We start from the raw sequence: 20,828 nt of genomic DNA, 5'->3' as shown, positions 1-20,828 counted from the left end.
ACTTTGGTTTGCAATTAAGCATGCTTAGCTAAAGCTATCAAAAGGCCTATTATAGTCTCAAACAACATCTGTCATCACTAAATATGGATTGTCAGGTTCAAATGTCCTCCCATATGTCATTCACATGGGAAAAATCCAAATTTATACTGACAAATACTTCTCTTATCTGTCAAACTAGTATGCACGACTGCCCATATAAAGGCAGAGTCACCATAGTCCCTAGTGTAAAAGCATTCCAACTGGTTTGTTTGCAGTAGAGCCGCAGAATGATTCCTCAGAGGATGAGCAGTACAGTGTGCCAGCTTCCCAACACCAATTATTATGGTGACATGAAGGAGTGTTATCTTTTACTGGAGTCCGGAGGGAATACTTCCATCCTGTTCAAAACTCAGTGGAGCTGACACACATAAAGTACATCATCTCTCTCCTTCTCTTCCTCCTCTCATCTGACAAGAGCAGGAGGTCTGTAGCTCGCCACTGCTGCCATCTGTGTCCCCACGCCATGAAGATTATTTTAGCAACTAGCCTCATTATGTAGGTCCACACAGTTAAAGGTGAAGTGTTTCATTTCTGTGCCACTAGTGGCTCCAAATGGAATTGCAGAATTATTGATTTTCAAAGTTTTATGCTTCTGGCTTTGTAAAGCCTGTTTCACATTGTACCGACAGACGCCGACCAATAGCTACAGAAAAGTTGAAATGTGTTACCCCTGTTGGCGCCTGTTACTGTTAGTCATTGCTTGTTTTCGCAGACTGGAGTTTGTCGGGTTGTGGAATGTGAGAGAAGTGAGGTACTGTAATCTGGTGAATGTTGGTGTTGGCTGCCGTCTGTCATTGAAGTGTGAATAAGCTTTAACTTGTTTCAAATAACAGTTTTGCCCAAGATGATTGTCTCATTTCTGCGTGAATCTCATAAGAGTTTTGTTTAGGATGGTTGCTTTCTAGACACAATGGCTGGCCGGGATACATACAAACTACTTTAATGTTTTGATAGCACCATAGTGTTTGCTCTTTTCAGGGGAACCTAAAATGGCTTACTAGTTAAATCTTAATGGTTTGAAAAATGACAATCACCATAAAGTGGTTTAAAGCTCATGTTACTATCTTTCATTCACAGAACAAAAAAAGCGACATCTAGCAGAATATTTTCCAAGTAGTGGAAGTGGATGTGAACCAACCACATTGTCCTAGATTACTTCTTTTGTCTGATGCAAAATAAAGTATTATGGACGTCATGAGTAAATGATGGCAGAACTTACATTTTATGGTGGATTAGCCCTTTAAGACGGGGAAAAATGGATGAGAATATTAAAAGGTTTTATAAGGCTATTATTATTTTAACATGTACAGTAGATACCTATCTGGCATAAGGAGGGCCATGTGACAGTTAAAAGATTTATGAGGAATAGGGGTTTCCTCTTGAAGTCTGGGTCATACTTTGCTTAAAATAAATATCTCATTATAAAAAAAAAAAAAATTGTACATAATCAAAATGCTCTCATCATGAGCAGAAAACAAATTTATCTAGAAATTACAAAGTTCTAGTCATTTTTTCTTGCCAAAAATACATTTTATAACATTGTTTATGAAATGCTCCTAACATCCTGATTAATAATGTAGATGGAAATGTGTTGTCAAAACAGTTTATTTTCAACTTTTTCTTTATTTCTTAATTTCTTGTAATTCCAACTTTATATCTTACAGTTTAAAGTTAACATTTCGTAATTGACATTTCTCTCACAATTCAGAATGTTTTTCCAGAATACTTGTATACTTTCCAGAACTCGTAACTGATATTAAAAAAAAAAGTTTTTTATTATTATAAACTCACAATTCTGAGAGAATATTTGGAATTGCAAATATAAACTCACAATTTTGAGAAAACAGTCTGAAAAGCAAGATATAAACTTAAATTTGTGACTTGTGTTTTGAACGTAAAATTCTGACAAAAAGTCTTTAAAAAAGTAAAAAGTAAACTTAGACTTGTCAGAAATAAAGTAAAAATTCTAAGATAAACATTTATTTTTTTTCATATGTGGCAGAAACAGGCTTCTATATTCAGTTATTTACAAAATGTCCATTACTAATTCAAAATTACATGACAAAACTTGTAGTTAGTAACTTAATCCATTACATTACACATTTTAAGTAATATAATAGACTATTTTTGATTACTTTTAGATTACTTTGGACCTAAATTGATTTAAATAAGATGATCTTCTACCATATTAATATTAAAACACAAAGAGTAAGAAAATATATTCCATTTATTGTTATTAACATTGTTATGAACATTAATGCCAAGGTTTCCCAAAGCATTAATGTTCATAACAATGTTAATAACAATAAATGGAATATATTTTCTTACTCTTTGTATATATATATATATATATATATATATATATATATATATATATATATATATATTTATTTTTAAATAACATAAATTAAAATAAAATAATTTATATTTGTTGACCTGCATGTCACGCGAAAACTGACCAAGGGGTACTTTTAAGTAAATATATTAGCTAATAGAGGTTCAGATAACAAAAAAGTTTGGGAATGAATGCATTAAAGTAAGTAAGGAATACAATGAATTTGTGCATTTTAATGGGTTTGAAAGACTTTGAAATATTATGGTAATACTTAAAAAGCCAGTAAGATGAAAATTCTAAGCTTCCTATCACTGTTTGTAAGTCCTGTACATTAGGTTTAAATCCATCCAAGGTTAAAAAACATTGTCATTTTGTCAAAATATCATTTTAAAATTACCTCAATTCTCAGAGATCCCCAAACGGTTCGCGTGAAGCTGTTCAAAAGATTCAGTTTCCTTAAACCCCACCTTTCGGAAAGCATACTGTGTTCTGATTGGTCAACTAACATAAGCAGTTTTGATTGGTTGTTCCGCACACACCTCCACGGTAAACTATGCGTTAGCATCTGTTTGGGGTGAATTATGTCTTATTCCTCTCACGCGAAGCAAACAGTAAAATAAAAAAACTTGAACAGTTTCGCTGCTTTTTCTTCTGTGTAGGTGTATTCAAGCCGCACGCTTCAGTTTGAATTTGAATAGCGCGTTCAGCGCGGGGGCGTGGTCACATTAGATATGACGAAGGGAGACATGAAAAACAGACATCGCGTTGTTTTCATATGGATTACTTTATCACAGAATATCTGTTTTCACTTGTCACAGCACTTGTTTAGTTTTAAAGTAGACATGTCAAGCTTTCTATAGATATCTCTCTCATGTCTCTTCGTTGAGTATTCACGGAGTTACACTTCATTTTAATGACGTGTTTGTACATGACGATCGGCGCAGACAGGCTGCAGACAGCACACATACTGATAAGACGCTCGGGAGAAAACAAACACATAACTTCATAATCATACTTCGCGTTGTGATTCGGAGATGCTCGTTGTTCTAAATAAAGTTGGTAATGAACCCTCTTTTATGGCCAAACGCTTTGAAAATCCTGCTGTACTCACCGAGATTAGAAAAGCAGTCATCAGTGAAATGTTGTGAACACAACAAAAGGGATTTGTTGTACTGCTCTGGTATTGTGGTAAAAATGAATTTTAGCCATTGATTCTTCTGATATTCATTCTTTGGCAATGAAAATAAAACAAACTTGCCTTTACAATTAAAAACAGACTGTCTCCTCGACATGATGCTATCACACCAACCAGAGCGTCTGTGTGGGGGGGTGGGGCAGGTCAGAGCTTTGTTTCTCCCAAGACGGTAGGCGGAGATTATTATGCAAAGTGTTCCTAGTGACGTACATAGAGATGGGCAAAAGATTTGAAATCTATAACGTTTCAGCGATTCAGAGTCGACTCCTTACTTTAGAAGCCAATAACTTTATAAATCGTGTACTTTTTGGTTTAATTACTTTGCACATTGTTTACACTGATGGACAGCTACATCATACACAGTGATACAGGTAATTTTTGATTTCCCATCTGTATGGCTCTTTAAAGGATTAGTTCACTTTCAAATTAAAATTTCTTGATAATTTACTCACCCCCATGACATCCAAGATGTTTACCCTTTTCTTTCTTGAGTCAAAAAGAAATTAAGGTTTTTGATGAAAACATTCAAGGATTATTCTCCTTATAGTGGACTTCAATGGCTACCAAATGGTTGAAGGTCAAAATTACAGTTTCAGTGCAGCTTCAAAGGGCTCTACACGATACCAGATGAGGAATTAGGGTCTTATGTCGAAACAATCTGTTATTTTCTAAAAAAAATTATATGCTTTATAAACAGAAATGCGTGCCTTGCACTGCTCTGCGATGCGCAATCATGACTTCACATAATTCACATTGACGTTGAAAAGATCCCGCTTGAGGTTGGTGGAAGTACCAACTCAAATGTTTACAAATGTGGAGAAGGAGGACCATTCAGAAGTTGTTGCACTTTTAATGACACCTATTAAATTTTTTTGTAAACGGCATTTCACTTAGTCTTTGCAGGTTTGACTTTTTAAACACTGAGTCAGTACTTCCGCCTACATTACCGTTATTATTTATAATTACGCATTACGTTAAGTCATTGTCGCGCATTGCAGAGCTGTGCAAGGCGAGCATTTCTGTTTATAAAGCAACTAATCCTTTTAAATGACCTACTGAGTGACAGTTTAAATAAAAATGAATGTGTTCATCAGTAGTTGAAGCATTGTTGAAACACTGTCATGACATGACAAATCAAATTAACATGAGCTTTTGGTATATAAGAATTCTTTGTACCATTAAAACATTCTGAAAGTTTCATAGCTTAAAATTTACTCCTCATTATAAAAAACAAACCATTTATTTAATCAAGCTCCAAAAAACGGCTTGTTTTTTTATCTGAGGTGTAAGATGATGTCACTCGGCACAAACATTTGCATAATCACTGCCATCAACGAATCATCATGTCACCATAGGCCCCGCCCACTGCAATTTAGACGCTTATTGGCTTGACACTTAATTACGCTGAATGTGAATGTTGCATTGCGTAAAAAATTTATAGAAATTACAATCACTGCCACTATCTTGTCTACACTGGATACAGTTTACAGAAGTGTGTTCGCTTTCTGACAAAATCCACAGGCTTGAGTCTGACGTCAAAAGGACAAATTGAGTGAAATAATGTTCGCTTTGAGACGTTATGTTTAAACAGCTCATTCACATCTTAAGGGTAAGGAAGAAGTGGATAGTTTATTTACCTGGATCGAGTCAGAGGATCGATCAGAACATTTTGTTTTGTAAACGAGGCACACTATCATGGAGAGTTCACAAAGAAACATTTGCTGAAAGATGACACTGTAATATATCTGACCACAGCTGCATCACTAGCGTTGATACTGTTTCCTATGCAATGATGTGCAATGAGCCAAATCGCAACAGTGGCTCATTCCTGACAAGACTTAAAGGACACACCCCTTAAAATAGATCGTTTTGGAGAGAGGGTGTTAGAATGAGGGTTCTACATATATATTTTTTTTTTGTGCGAATTTTTTACTGACATTAGGCCTATAAGTAAACCTCAAGGAATATAATAAAATAATATAATAATAATAATAATAATAATAAACGTCATAACCCCTTTAATACTGAAATGATTTTTGTAAACCCAGTGGTCAAATGCTGTCGCCACCTGACTAGTGACTGGTCTTTTTGTGAATAGTGTATAAGCGGTATACTGTTTTAGAAAAGAACATTTGAAGGATGAAAAAGAGGAATTAGGGCGAATGAATCAATTATGAATAATTTATTGCTATTGTGTGAATAATATGTAATCATGTAATCAATAAAAAGTAACTATTCTGATTACAAGTATTTAAAAATGTAATTTAGTCTAATTACAACTACATTTTTGGAATCTGATTACATAATCCAGATTACATTACAATCTGTCTATAATATAAAGTGTGTGCTGTCTACAATCATTTGAAGTAGTAAGTGAAACCGTGTACAATATTCCACAAAAACCATTTCAAACAGTATTACTGTATGTTACATGCTGGCTCTTGACAAGGTAGTATCAACTTAGTGGCATCAACTAGTTTTAAACCTTAGTAGCAAAGATTCTCAATTCCAGGAATAAAAAATGCATCACCTTTGAGAGCTCCAGTCTTCAAAAGGAAAACTGCAAAGATATTGTAAAGTCCCAAGCCACTGAGGACGTCCCAGCCGATCAGACTGGCAGAAATCTACAAAACACAGATCCAGAGGGATGCCACACAGCCAGCTGTCTTTGATGTGACAGACACATATTCTGCTGTAGTGAAGGACACTATGAAACTCTTGACACAATAACACGGTAAAAAACGCTCCCTGAAAAGGTGGGCCACTTCAAAAGGGACTCGCAGCATTCATGTTTCTGTTCCTCTGCTCTGTTTTGTGCCCCGGTGGGAGCTGGAGAGCTGCTCTTCCCTTTTTGCAGCCCACCAACTGAATCCAGCCCATGAGAAATTTGGCCACTTTCTTACTATCTCCTTGGCAACCGCCATCTTTGATGAAATGAGATCCAGTGTGGTGGGGAACACACTTTAAACGAAAATGCTTTTCAAATACATTCACACAGATGAAGAACAGGCCTACTTTCTAATTCAGGCAGCTATATCACTAAGGCACATGGATTCATGACGGATATAAACAGAAGTGTACAGAAGATGATAAAAATAAGCCTCATTATACATGAACTAATGAACAAAACACAAGTAAGGGAGGGAAGGAGAGAGGGAGAGCAGGACAGAAAGGGATATAGTAGAATGGCTCGTCCAGTCTAGCAGGAAAAAACAATAACTGATCTCCTGTGGTCTTCATATGCAATCTAGATCCACCTATGATGACTTCATACTGGAAACAGGACTCTCTTAATGGTTTGATAATAATAATGCTTTCACTGGTAATGGTTTCACTGATGATATAATACAGGCATATAAGGTCGATGGACACAAATGTTAAATGCTGAAATAAATTTGCATGATATATACAGGATCACTGGTTGCTAGGGTTGTCAGAGTAGTTGCTAAGGGAAATTTCAAAAGTTTAATAATGCATTCGTTCTCTTAAGATCGGTGTCAGTGTCATTGATTGGACGAATGCAGCGTGAGATTAGTTTACATTGTGTATAGACGGTTTCATCGGGCGCACGCGCCTGGACCTAAGTTAACTTCCGGTCTGTGTTGTGTATATCGGTCTGGCTGTGGTGCCATCTACAAACGCAGTTAAAGCCAAGGTGATGAGTAGACTGAAGTTGGGCTCAGGTGGTTGTGTTTCCCATACATTTATTTATTTTTGGAGACTCGCCACAATTTTAAAACTGATCGATTTTCAAAAAGGCTTCGTTAAATAAACATGAGTAACGTAACGTTACGTAACGTACTGCACGTTTAATAATAATAATTCCTTACATTTATGTTTAAATATCAAAACGAGGCATGGGTGTTTTATATCGCTGTATTTCTTAAAGAAGACTTGCATGTTATATGCGTGATAAAGCAGCGTGTGAGCGTACCAGCTCTGCTTTGTTTACAGCTGTTACTGGGGGAAACCTCTATTTCTCGCGCTTTATGTCTATGCTTTAAAACATCTCCTGCTGGCAAATAATGAATTAGCATTTTCATTAAGTCTGCCTGATCCACACAGAAAACACATTTTGTTTGTTATCAAAAAATATCTACTCTAGAGGGACTTGGCTGTTGTTATTGATTCTATTTGGAGTCTACCGGAAGTTAAGTTAGGTCCACAAAAGCGCTCACGTGCATTAACGTTTGTTTATGTTTATGCCGTTGAAAGCGTCTATACTCATATTATATATTCCAGACAGTAAAGATTTATCTACGTGGACTATAAAGGTAAGAATAAAACAGTCATGATGGTTATTCATGGCTCTTTTTGGTTAAAAATGTTTTTTGTTGGTGAGGTCGAATGTAGTGCATCCAATCAAACCCTACAGTATCCTACAGTGTCATCTGTCACTTGGAGCAAGCTAGCCAAATTATCCAGACACCAACAAGGACAGGTTGCATGGCATGCTCTGATTTCAAAAACTTTAAAAGCTGCACTAACGAAAATACAAAAAACTGTAATAAGAATAAGCACAGTTTGAAATAAAAACATACTGAAATCCTCTTGGTATGTTTATTCAGTTATTGCTTGTGCATTTCTCATGTTCAGAAGCGTATAATACAACATTTGTTAGTTTCATGTGTTAAGCTGGTAAATCACACCTCTGCTGTTGTTTATGCTTCTACAAAACAGTCAGTTTTCTTATTTAGCTACATCTTGTTAATAATAATTTTACACACAATTTAATACAGGGCAATATGATAGACCAACAATTCTGAACTTTGTTGGGTTGCCACTCAATGTAAAATGTAAAATCTGGGTCCTGAAGCAAAGCCAGTTCAGGACCACTAGTATATCGCATTCACAAACCTGCTAGTTCAGGAAAAGCAAAAGAAAGAGCAGAACAAGGAATCCATTTTCTGACAGGAAATGTGAAACACTCACCGCGACTGCCTCCAACACTTGTTTAACTGCATCAGCGGCGTCTCGTTCACTGTAGTAGCCCTTCTCCACCACCCTGAAAGACGGAAGGCACCATTTGGTCTCCAGTGTAACTCCATATTGAGCGTACAAACACTGACTGACACTTTTTCCAATTTTCACTTCATTATTTTCCAGCCTTAGTGTGAGTCAACCACACCTCAGCACACAGGATGAATGGAGACGTTTCTATCGATTGGTCTTAAGAAGAGGCTTTTCTTTAAATGACTCATGTTGACACAACTGTATGAAAATGGGAAATAAGATAACCTTGAATGAGGAAAAAATGGAAAATCAATGGGTTTCACAATAATAAGTGTTCCTCTATTAAAGTGTTGATTCGCTATGTGATTAGTTCATGGATACAGACAAGCACCTTCTGTAACAAATGATGAAAGTAAATTTATGTCTCATAACCAACTAGGTTTAAACATTTCCCGAAGAACAACTGATCGCCAGATCATGACTTTGTTGTTGCATGTAAAATCCTGCAGTTGTTCACCTAAAAAGCTATTTCTGCTGGATATACAGTAACCACCAACAAAAAATTATTTTGTTGTTATAAAATCATTTAGGCTGATTCAGCAAAGGTAAATAATATTTTGACTTGAATAAAACCCATTAATTTAGATTTCAGGTAACCACTTTTTCAGTTTTAGTGCTTTTTAGCGTGCCATTTTAGCAGGTTCAAATAGAACTCTGGCACTTTTCAAAATTGAAAAGTATTTTTAAGTATTCAAATTATTTAAATGAAAATATACTGTACATCCCAACTGACAATGCAAAAAATCTATAAAGGAATGTTAATATTCCTAAAAACAGGCTTAATAAAGTACAATTAATTATAATTAATTTCAGTGCCATGAATATGTTGGCATCATTATATACTGTACTATGTACTATACTATAAAATGTTTTCATGTGATTCTCCATCACCCACAGCATGGAGTTCACATCTTAATCAGCCATTATTAGCATGTAGCACTTTACCCCCATGGTGGACTGACCTGTCAAATAATTCTCCACCGGTGACAAGTTCTAACACGAGACTAATCTCCGCAGGGGTCTCAAAGATCTCCTTCAGTTTGATCTGACAGAAAACGGCATGAAAAAAGAGAGAGCTTTTCACTGGCGGAATTCAAACACATCACATGATTAATTATTGATGTAGACTACGGTAGCTATAATGTCTGACTAACATTTGCATAACCTTACTAAATCAAACACAGACAGTACTGCAGAGACAGGATGAACATCTAAGTGAGTGTTCTTGTAGATTTATGCATATTTTAGGCTGTGACTGCCCCGTTACTTACTATATTTGGATGAGAGAGGCGCAGTAATACACCTATCTCCGTTCGTACAATCTTCTTGTCAACCTGAAACAACATCCAAGTCATTGTCTGTGTAGTGAACAAGGTGCACTATTATAAAGCCATTACAATCAAAGTGTAATAGCAACATCAACTCAGTGGAGAGGGAAAAACGTAAATAATTAATAGAGAAACCCAAGCACATTTCTACATTTAAAGGGAATATTCTGTACCAAACTTGTATGATTTTCTTTTATGGAACACACAAAGTTATTTCACAGGATTTGCTGGATGTTCTTTGTCACTCTTTACATTGTATGGAAAAGCACCAGAACATTCTGCAAAACAACTTTCCTGGGGTTCGAACAATACAGAGGGTGAGGAAATTAAAAAAGTTAGTAAAGGTTTTGTGTAAAACAATGTTAATTATAAATATTATTTCATATTTATTCTTAAATACTCTGTTTTATATATTATATTAAAATAGTGTTATTACAATAGTACTATTTTTTTTAATATAGTAATAAGAAGAAGAATCATAATTTTATATAATTGGTAAAAACAAAATCTTTGTCCAAATTGTGCAGCACAACAAACCTGGTGTTCTTTATCATTTTTGGCCAAAAATAATGCTTGGAAATGTACACTGATATTACCTACTGAATATACACTACAGCAAAAGATAGAAATAACTTACTTAAAACCATTTTCTTGTTGAAAATACTATTGGCCTAAGACTTTTGTACATCACTGTATATAAAATTGTTCATTAAAAAAAAAAAATGTTCACATTGTTTTCTCTGTCAGCCATCTTTAGTGGTTCTTGCAGTAAATATGCATGACTACAATATTTATATGCAGTGACTAACAATGTAATGCATTACATATCATAGCATAAATGTAACATAATATAATTACAAACACATTAAAGAGGCTTAAGATAGCATTAATGTTCCCTACATGGGCCCAAAAAAACACAAATGATGGTGATGTACAATAAAAATGTATGTACTGCTTTGAAAACAGTTTTTGCTGACAGCAAGTTATTATCCATAATTCATCAGACTGATGTAGAGAAATGGAAAACAACAAAATGAGATATTTAAGAACTTAGCAGATGGAAGTAAGTCCTGACCAGAATCTCTTTGGCTATACAAGGTAGAACAAAGAAATGTGTCTGTGAACTTACTGTTTTTTTCAGCATTTTCACAGCATAGTGCTTCTGGGTGCCTTTCTGACGGCATCGGAACACCACTGATGTGGCTCCCCTGGAAGAGAGAAAAATAGCAAATGATTACTCCCAGAAATAATAAAAGTATTAATTTCTTTCAAAAAGAAAAACCCAAACTTTTGAACAATACTGTGTATTGACATAAGTGTTGAAAAATCTACTCTACAATAATAGCAACCTCTTAGAAACTTAAAACTATTTACGCAGTATTGACAACATACATTATGTGACATGCTGTCTGGTTCTAAAGACAATCTACAATTTCACACATACAGCCACATAACTAGTGCTGGAGTTACTGTTATAGGTGGATGAAGAATAATTGATGATGGGCCATTGAATTATTAGAGTAGTGCACACCCAAGGTAGTGATGCAGCCAAGCCATGAAGGGGGTTACACCTCAGGTGTGCATGATTTTCTAATAATTCAACAAACCGTATTGCCGTATTGCCTCACTATGGGGAAATGTCAAGTAGCTTTTAAGTTGCTAAGCTTATTTACTGATAAAACGGTCAGAGCATCGCTGACAAGTGCGTGTTTGTAACGCTGAGTCAGAGACGTTATGATCCATAAGCAGCTTTATTTCAATAATCCACAGAGTAAACAGAAACAGGTCAATCAGGGGCATTAGATACCACGTAGACAAATCACAATCATAAACCTTGACAGAGCGTAGAATCAGGGCTGGCGGCTGGCAGGCAGAGGCGAGAGAACAAGGCAGAGGTCGATAAGGTAGGCGGCAGGGAATCAGAGTCCAATAAACAGTCCAGGTCATACACGGAAGATCCAACAGTGGGGAAACGCTCGGTAATGTCTGCATGGGCAAAACAAGACTTCGCGTTTGAGAGAACAGGGAGAGTTCCTTAAATAGGGGATGAAGATGAGCGACACCTGTGCAGGTAATCAGCCCCAGGTACGGGGTGTATGGGAAATGTAGTTTGAAGGAGGTTAATACTCAGGTGACGGTTCCCTCTGGTGGTGATCGGAGAGAGCCACAGGGGCTGTGTTTGTGACAGAGCCCTCCCCCTGCGAGCGGCTCCTGACGCGATGAGGTGATCGTCGCCGGGGTCTTCCTCGGGGTCTAGGAGCGGGTCTGTCTGGGTGATCTCGATGGAAGTCCGTGATAAGAGTGGGATCCAGTATGTCATCAGCATTGACCCAGGACCTTTCCTCCGGACCGTACCCCTCCCAATCGACCAGATACTGTAGGACTCGGCCCCAGCGACGTGAATTCAGGATTTCGTGTACCTGATAGGCCTCCTGGCCATCGATGATGAGGGGAGGCGCTCTCTGGTCACCAGCCTCCTCTAGGTTCTCCGATCCTCTCGGTCCACCAGCGGGCTTGAGCAAGGAGACATGAAAGGTGGGTGAGATACGGTAATGAGATGGGAGAGATAGTCTAAATGATACTGGGGTGATTTGACGGAGGATTTTGAAAGGTCCCACGTACCTGGGACTAAGTTTCTTGGATGGTAGTCTTAGGCGAAGATCCCGTGTGGACAGCCAAACCCATTGTCCGGGCTGGTAATCTGGATGAGCTCTGCGGTGTCGGTTGGCCTGATCTCTGGTCCGACGAACTGCTCGGAGAAGGTGAACATGAGCGCTGTTCCAAGTCTCCTCACAGCGTCTCAGCCAAGCATCCACTGCAGGTAATTCGGATGGTTCGCCAGACCATGGGAAGAGAGGAGGTTGGAATCCTAGGATGCACTGGAAGGGAGTCATGCCAGTGGAAGGTTTTTGAAGGGAATTTTGTGCGTACTCGGCCCAGAGCAGGAAGCGGCTCCAATCATTTTGATTCTGATTACAGTAGGATCGGAGGAAACGGGAGAGTTCTTGGTTCAGGCGTTCGACCTGTCCGTTGGATTGTGGGTGGTAACCTGATGTGAGACTAACATTGATGCCCAACTGTTGGCAGAATGCCGACCATAATCTGGAGGTAAATTGGGGACCCCTATCAGAGACAATGTCCTCCGGAAGGCCATAGAACAGGAACACATTCTCACAAAGTGCCTCTGCTGTTTCGAAGGCAGTCGGGAGTTTGGGTAATGGGATGAAGCGGCAGGCTTTGGAGAAGCGGTCGATCACGGATAGGATTGTAGTCTTGCCCTGTGAGGGAGGCAGATCAGTCACAAAGTCGATGGCTATGTGGGACCAAGGACGTTGAGGAACGGGTAACGGGTGAAGAAGACCAGCGGGTAATTGATGGGATGATTTGTTAGTGTTGCAAGTGATACAGTTTCTAATGTAATTGATGGTGTCAGTTTGCATTGAGGACCACCAGAAGCGGTTAGATAAGAGCTGGATGGTGGCGGTTATACCGGGGTGACCTGAGCTTGGGGTAGAGTGGACCTGATGTAGTATTTGTTGTCTCAGTGTTTGAGGGACGAATGTGCGATTCTGGGGAGTCTCAGGAGGTGGAGGTTCGATGCGTTGGGCCTCAATGATCTCAGTCATAATGTCCCATTGGATGGGTCCAAGAATGATAGTGGAAGGGATGATGGGTTCGTGGTCTGGGGTTTGGTTGTTGGATTCGTAGAGACGAGAGAGTGCGTCTGCTTTGGTATTCTGGGAGCCCGGACGATAAGTGACTTGAAAGTTGAATCTTGTGAAGAAGAGTGACCATCTGGCTTGTCTGTGATTCAGGCGTTTGGCAGACCGGAGGTATTCTAGGTTGCGGTGATCCGTGAGGACTGTGAAGGTGTGTTTGGCCCCCTCTAGCCAATGCCTCCATTCCTCGAATGCCGCTTTCATAGCCAGGAGCTCGCGATCTCCAACATCATAATTCCTCTCGGCTGCGTTTAGTTTGCGAGAATAAAAGGCACATGGGTATAATTTCGGTGGATCTCCCTGACGTTGTGAGAGTATAGCCCCGAGACCTGAACTTGAAGCGTCGACTTCCACAATGAATTCCTGCTCTGGATCAGGATGATGTAAGATGGGTGCTGTGGTGAATCTATCCTTGAGGGCCTGGAAGGCGTTGAGGGCGGCGGAGGACCAGTGGAGACGTTGAGAGCCCTTCTTAACCATAGAAGTCATTGGTGCTGTGATTGAGCTGAAGTCGCGGATGAACCTTCTATAGAAGTTAGCGAAACCCAGGAAGCGTTGTAGTTCCTTGAGAGTCTGGGGTAGGGGCCAGTCGACTACAGCGCGAACCTTCCCCTCCTCCATGGCTACTCCTCCAGCGCTGATTACATACCCCAGGAAGGAGATAGTCTGTTTGTGGAATTCACATTTCTCCAGTTTAGCATACAGTTGGTGCTGGATTAGGCGTTGGAGGACGGCTTTGACTTGCTTCACATGTTCTGTATACGTTTCGGAGTAGATGAGGATATCGTCTATGTAGACTATGACCCAACGATTCAACATATCCCTGAATATGTCGTTAACAAAGGCTTGAAACACGGAAGGACTGTTGGAAAGGCCGAACGGCATGACCCGGTATTCGTAGTGCCCAGTGGTGGTTGAAAAGGCCGTCTTCCACTCATCCCCTTCTCGAATTCGGATCAGGTTGTAGGCGCTTCGGAGGTCCAACTTAGTGAAGTACTTTGCTCGGCGTAGTTGCTCTAGAGCCGCTGGGACGAGTGGTAAGGGATATCGGTACTTCACCGTAACATCGTTGAGGCCACGGTAATCTATACAAGGGCGGAGGCCTCCATCCTTTTTCTTCACGAAGAAGAATCCTGCAGAAGCTGGTGAAGTGGAAGGTCGAATGAATCCCTTGGCTAATTCCTCCTCGATATACTCCTTCATGGCTGTAGCTTCGGGTTGAGATAGCGGAAATACTCGGCCCTTGGGTGGTTGAGCGCCTGGCACCAGTTCAATGGCGCAATCGCCTGGTCGATGAGGAGGTAGCTGCGCAGCCTTGGTTTTACTGAAAGCCTCCTGAAGATCGTCATACTCTTGAGGCAGTGGAGAGGCCGATGGGGAAGTATGAGTGATCGTGGGTCGTATGCAGGAATGGAGACAATGTTCTTTGCAATAATCTGACCATTGGGAAATCTGTTTCGTTGACCAGGTGATGATTGGATTGTGCTTTTCCAGCCAGGGCAGTCCCAAGATGATGGGGTTATGAGGAGATTGAAAGCTGTAGAGGTGGATCTTTTCAGAATGGAGGACCCCGACGGTGAGTTCTAACTCCTCAGTGATAGTTTGGATGCGACCGGAGCCTAGCGGTCGTCCATCTAGGGCTGCCACTGCCAAATGAGAAGTACAAGGAATACATGGGATGTTATGAGTCTCCATGAAAGTGGTATCAATAAAATTTCCCGCAGCTCCGGAATCAATCAATGCCCTCACCTCGATGCCAATTCCCTGAACATATAACATGACTGGTATCTCCAACATTGAAGAGGTTCTAGAGGGATAACTCACCGCAGCTGAATGTCGCGGCGGTCGAGTGGGGCATGAGGCCCGTAGATGTCCAGCCAAGCCACAGTATAAACACAGGTTGTGCTGTCGCCTGCGTGACTTTTCCTCCTCGTTTAATCGGGTAACTCCGATTTGCATGGGTTCTGGATCCGGGCTTGAGCTGTTGACTGGGGTGAATGATGAAGTTCGGTATCGTGGCCGACGTGCCCGAATCAGATTGTCTACCTTGATGGACAGATCGATGAGCTGTTCGAGAGTTTTGCCCTCGTCTCGGCAGGCTAGTTCGGTCTGCAGCTCAGCATCCAGTCCCCTCCTGAAGTGTAGGCGTAAAGGGTCGTCTGGCCAGCCAGTTTGTGCAGCTAGGGTGCGGAATGAAAGGGCATAATCCGCGGCCGTTCCTCCTCCTTGACGGAGTGCAATAAGCTGTTCACCAACCTCCTTTCCTCCAGCGGGATGTTCGAAAACCTCTCTGAATCGGCGTAGAAATGCTGGAAAGGTGGTGAAAACTGATCGATCCCCGTTCCAGATGGCTGTGGCCCAATCTAGTGCTCTCCCCGTGAGCAAAGAGCACACAAACGAAATTCGGCTGTCCTCTGTGGGATATAACGAGGGCTGTTGGTTAACGAACATCGAACATTGTAATAGGAACCCCTTGCATCTGGCTGGTGATCCATCGAATTTTCCTGGGAACGCCAAGCGCGGGCTTACTGAAGCGGGAGGTGTGGTCACGGCGGCGGCCATTCGCTGAGGTTGAGGTGCTGCTGGAATGTTTCCCTCCGGGGTTTGCAGACGGAGTGATTGGAGGGTTCGGATCATCTCTTCGGTGAGAGAGGTGAGTCGATTCAGCTGCTGCTGATGTGCTGTCAGCGCCGCGGCTTGAGCGGATACTTCTGCCGTGATCTGGAAGTATTTAACTGGAAGTTAAATAGGGGATGAAGATGAGCGACACCTGTGCAGGTAATCAGCCCCAGGTACGGGGTGTATGGGAAATGTAGTTTGAAGGAGGTTAATACTCAGGTGACGGTTCCCTCTGGTGGTGATCGGAGAGAGCCACAGGGGCTGTGTTTGTGACAGTGTTTCTGTCTGTGTGTGTTTCTGTACTATGTGTGTATATTTATACAGGAGAGAAAGTGAGAGAAATAGATTAGAGAGTATGTGCCTTCTGTACATAATAAAACATATTATGGAAATGGAAATATAACATGGAAACAAAACATGGAAATAATTTGTAATTTTTATCAAATTGTTTGCTATATTAATCTTTGTGGGTTTTGGTTCTTTTACTGTTGTAGTCTATAAGGACCTCTGAAATAACTGAAATAATTTGGCGAAGTGATATTAGCATGTAATGCGGTCAAGACCTGCCTGGAACTACTTTAATTCAATTCAATTCAAAAAGCTTTATTGTCTATCTCCAATGGGGTAAACAATTGTCTTCAGACAAAAGGCTCAATAAACAAACAGCACAAATAATCATAACAACAAACTTAAAATACAAATGGCAGTTGGAATAAACATCTTCTTATACTTGGCCCTTTTCACCAAAAGCAATTTGTACCGTCTTCCAGATGTTAGTAGTTGAAAAGAACTGTACAGAGGATGAGAAGAGTCTCCCACAATAACAATTTTTAGAGCCACAGTGTGCTCATATGTTGTTAACCCCACAGCACATTTCTTTAGCTTTACTAATGTTAAGCTGAAGAGAACTCTCCTTTGTCCAAGACATAATAAGATTAACAAAACTAAGGTAAGTATCTAATGACTGAAAATCCTTTACACGTCCCACCAGTGCTATATCATCTGCATATTTTATGTGTGTCAAATAATCAGTATCACAGGTCATTTCATTAATATAAATAGAAGAATAGAATTGGTGATAAAACACACCCCTGAGGAAGGCCAGTGTTTAAAACCACATTCTCTGATATTTTCCCCATTTACTAATACATGCTGTCCCTTAAAAAAACTGTTAATCCATAAGATAAAAGTTAGGTGCACCTGCAACTCCTCCAACCTCCTCAAAATAATGTATATGTTCACAGTATTAAAAGCAGAAGGAAAATCCATCAATAAAATCTTAACGCAACTATCTGCTGCATCAAAGTATTTTCCAACCTTATCCATCAGAGTGAGGGTTGTATCTTTAATTTCCCAATCATTGCTTAGGAGACATATTGACAAACCACTCTCTTCATGCACTTACAAAGCAAAGATGTTAAAGCCCTTGGTCTGTATTCTATAAGGTCCTTAGCATGTGCCTTTTTTGGCAGTGGAATAATGGTACTCTCCTTCCAGGCCTGAGGTACAACACTGTAATCAAACGACATGCTGAAAAAGCGGTGTCAACACTCCCTTCAGCTGTGTTGCACATTCCCTCAGAACCTTCCCCTTTATTCTATCAGGCCTTGTTGTCTTTTTGGGTTCAACTCATAATAAAACTTTTTCCACTGTCTTTTCCTCTATTATTTTAGGGGGAAATACCGGATGCCCTAAGGGAGTCCATTTCTCATCAGCATTAGAATTAAAACGAGCATAAAACAGGCAGAATCAGAACACTGAATATCATGTTGCTTCTGATTCCTCCCCATAATATTATTTAGGCCTTTCCAGGCCGTCTGCACATTGCCCCTTTGTAAACTTTCCCTCAACCTTCCGTTTATACTGCAGTTTAGCCCTGCAGAGGGCCTCGCACGTAAACTTTGCCCTGAGCCCACAGCACCCTTGTTAAAACAAGTTGTTGTTTAGCTTTGTGAGCTTTCAATTTCTTAATATCTGGTTTCATAATCAGATCACTTAATACGATATTTCACTGGCACAGGACCAGTACAATATGTTGGAAGCAAGCAACAGCCAGCAGTTACAAACAAGCATCTCAGCTGGAAAGTGTCCAGCATGCAAATAAATGAAATTTGGGTGGACAGCTTGGCTAATGCAATTCAAGCGGAGAGGCCACCTCAGTGTCCAACAACTAGCATCTGGGTAGTCATTAGGAGACCTGTGCCAGATCCACAGAGCTATAGATCACCTCCCTCTCTCTATGCTGACCGAAAACTCCCACTGACTCTACATGTGAATAGACATCAGGAGAGTGTAGGAACCGGCTTATGGCTCCAATCTGCTCCACGTAATCCCCATGCAGGTCCCAAAAATATTGATTTCAGTTAGTTATATAACCACATTTGAAGATATCTATATACCTGCCAACATCAGCTGGCAATTAACAAAGTATCTCTATGCATAGTGAACCCTGTTAAGACTTTCTATGGATCATTGGCACTTAAATGTTAAGTACTTGAGTAAAAAATACAGCTTAATGTACTGTGTTAATATGAAGGCATTTTCCATATCTATGTTACACCACAATTTTTGAATTATATGTTATATTGTGTTTTGTTGAAGGAAATGTCCATAAAATCACACCCCCAATCACACCCCCAATGGAGGGGGGGGGGGGCTGACTTGACTCATTTATGATTTCTTTGGCACGTCAGAATTTAGCTATAATGAACTTTCAGTGGAAAGATAAGCAGCTGATCTTTAGCCTGTGACTCATAATGCTTCAGTTCATTTAACCATTAAAAGTTAATAAAACAACACGGCAGAAGGATCTTTATTAATGAGGATCCTTGACTTGCAAGGTGATGACAAGAAATGGACTGTCCACTTCCCCTCCAGATGCAAAATATTAATCATGGACTCATTTAAAACACACACACATAACAGTAACGCAAGCATATAGATATCTGACAATACCTTTGGTGACTAGTTGACTATACTTGACTTTAAATTAACTGCACCAGTTGCCTCACTCTATAATAAACTATTAGCTGTTGATTTAAGAGGTCTAATGCTATTTCATGCATTCTGATTTACACTGTTAACGAGTTGGATTCTCATGCTAAACATTGCCAAAGAGCTGGACGTACAACAGAGTATATCTGACCCAAATACACTCCTTCAGGGTTCGTATAAGTTTATGAATTTTTTTAGAGTGTGGCTAATGTGCCCGTCTGTTCCCGGCATTTCAGTGAAGAATGATGGGTCCCACTTTATATTAGGTGGCCTTAACTACTATGTACTTACATAAAAAAAATAAGTACAATGTACTTAATGTGTTCATATTGTATTGTAAAACACTTTTGCTGCTATTGAGGTGGGATAGGGGTAAGGTTAGGGAGAGGGTTGGAGGTATGGGTAAGTTTAATGGTGGGTTAAGGTGTAAAGTATGGGTCAACATTGTAATTATAAATGTAATTACAGAAATTAAATACAGATGTAATTACATGTCGTTTTTTATATATAAGTACAATGTAAAAACATGTATGTACACAATAAGTACATTGTACTAAATTATTAATTAAAATGTAAGTACATAGTAGTTAAGGCCACTTAATATAAAGTGGGTCTGAATGTTTTTTTTTTAACAAATTGAATATAATTTAAGTCAGTAAAGTTTTAAAGTTTTTATTCCTGTATTATTTATGTCAATGCCACAGCTCGCAGATAATCATTACACTAAATCAGAGTTTGCTTGTTGGCATGCCAGGCATGCCTCCTGGAGCTTGAATGTTTTCAGAAAGAAGTGGTACAGCTGTATCTGTCTTTTATAAATCTGATAAAACTAAAGACTCTTTGAAAATATGAAGGATGCAATATTACTCTATAGGTAATCAAGAGTGGTATGACAAACAACAAACTGTGTGTTAAGTCCACTTCAAAATAACATATAATGAAAAATTTATAAAGAACTATATTATTTTTTTCAGTAGAATATGCAAAATAATACAAGGAACATGTTTAAAATGTTAAATAGGGCCATTTGATTTCATTTTGTTAATGACAAAGTATTAATGCAACAAGATAATCCAGGATTATGGTGACCCAGGGTTATTTTTTATATATTTTTATTTACTTATTTTATTTTATTTATTTTTAAGTCCTTGATGAGACGTTTTGAAAATACATTTATCTTCAATTTCATGCAAAATTGTCTTATATTTTTCACAGGATAAATGATTCGTTGAGATCTTAATAAATCCTCCACTGATAAGGCACTCTGTCTTTATTAATGAAGTCAGCCTCCTTCTATTGTAGCATTCACTCCTTGGAATGAGATGCTAGAGGGATTTCCATCTCATTACCTCCCAACTGGACTATTTAGCATTGTTTGATTAACCACCTGCATGAGATTAGAGGCATTTAATTGTAAGGTGATTAGGCAGTTTTGTAACAGAGTTCTCCAGAAGCGATAGCTAATTTGGAAATTGCAGTTTACAACTAAATTACACAAATAAGGTATTTTGTGGCATTCACTACTAGCACAAAACCTAGAGGAACATAAACAGCTGACAACTGATGATAGCATTAGCTTAAGCTAA

General features: G+C 39.3%; 1 protein-coding gene across 1 annotated transcript in view; it reads right to left on the bottom strand.

The window, feature by feature from the left end:
* The window catches only part of camk4 (calcium/calmodulin-dependent protein kinase IV), a 44,397-nt gene that overhangs the window by 9,345 nt on the left and 14,224 nt on the right, over positions 1 to 20,828 (bottom strand). Inside the window, exons 3-6 of the mRNA XM_026212495.1 lie at positions 11,040 to 11,118; positions 9,854 to 9,916; positions 9,545 to 9,627; positions 8,502 to 8,574 (exon numbers count right to left, since the gene is read on the bottom strand). Of these exons, the coding sequence (XP_026068280.1) occupies positions 8,502 to 8,574; positions 9,545 to 9,627; positions 9,854 to 9,916; positions 11,040 to 11,118 (298 nt within the window). The remainder of the gene's footprint in view (positions 1 to 8,501; positions 8,575 to 9,544; positions 9,628 to 9,853; positions 9,917 to 11,039; positions 11,119 to 20,828) is intronic.

The sequence above is a fragment of the Carassius auratus genome, chromosome 30 (genome assembly GCF_003368295.1).
Source record: "Carassius auratus strain Wakin chromosome 30, ASM336829v1, whole genome shotgun sequence".
Taxonomy (NCBI): Eukaryota; Metazoa; Chordata; class Actinopteri; order Cypriniformes; family Cyprinidae; genus Carassius; species Carassius auratus.
This window is presented reverse-complemented; position numbering and strand designations above follow the sequence as displayed.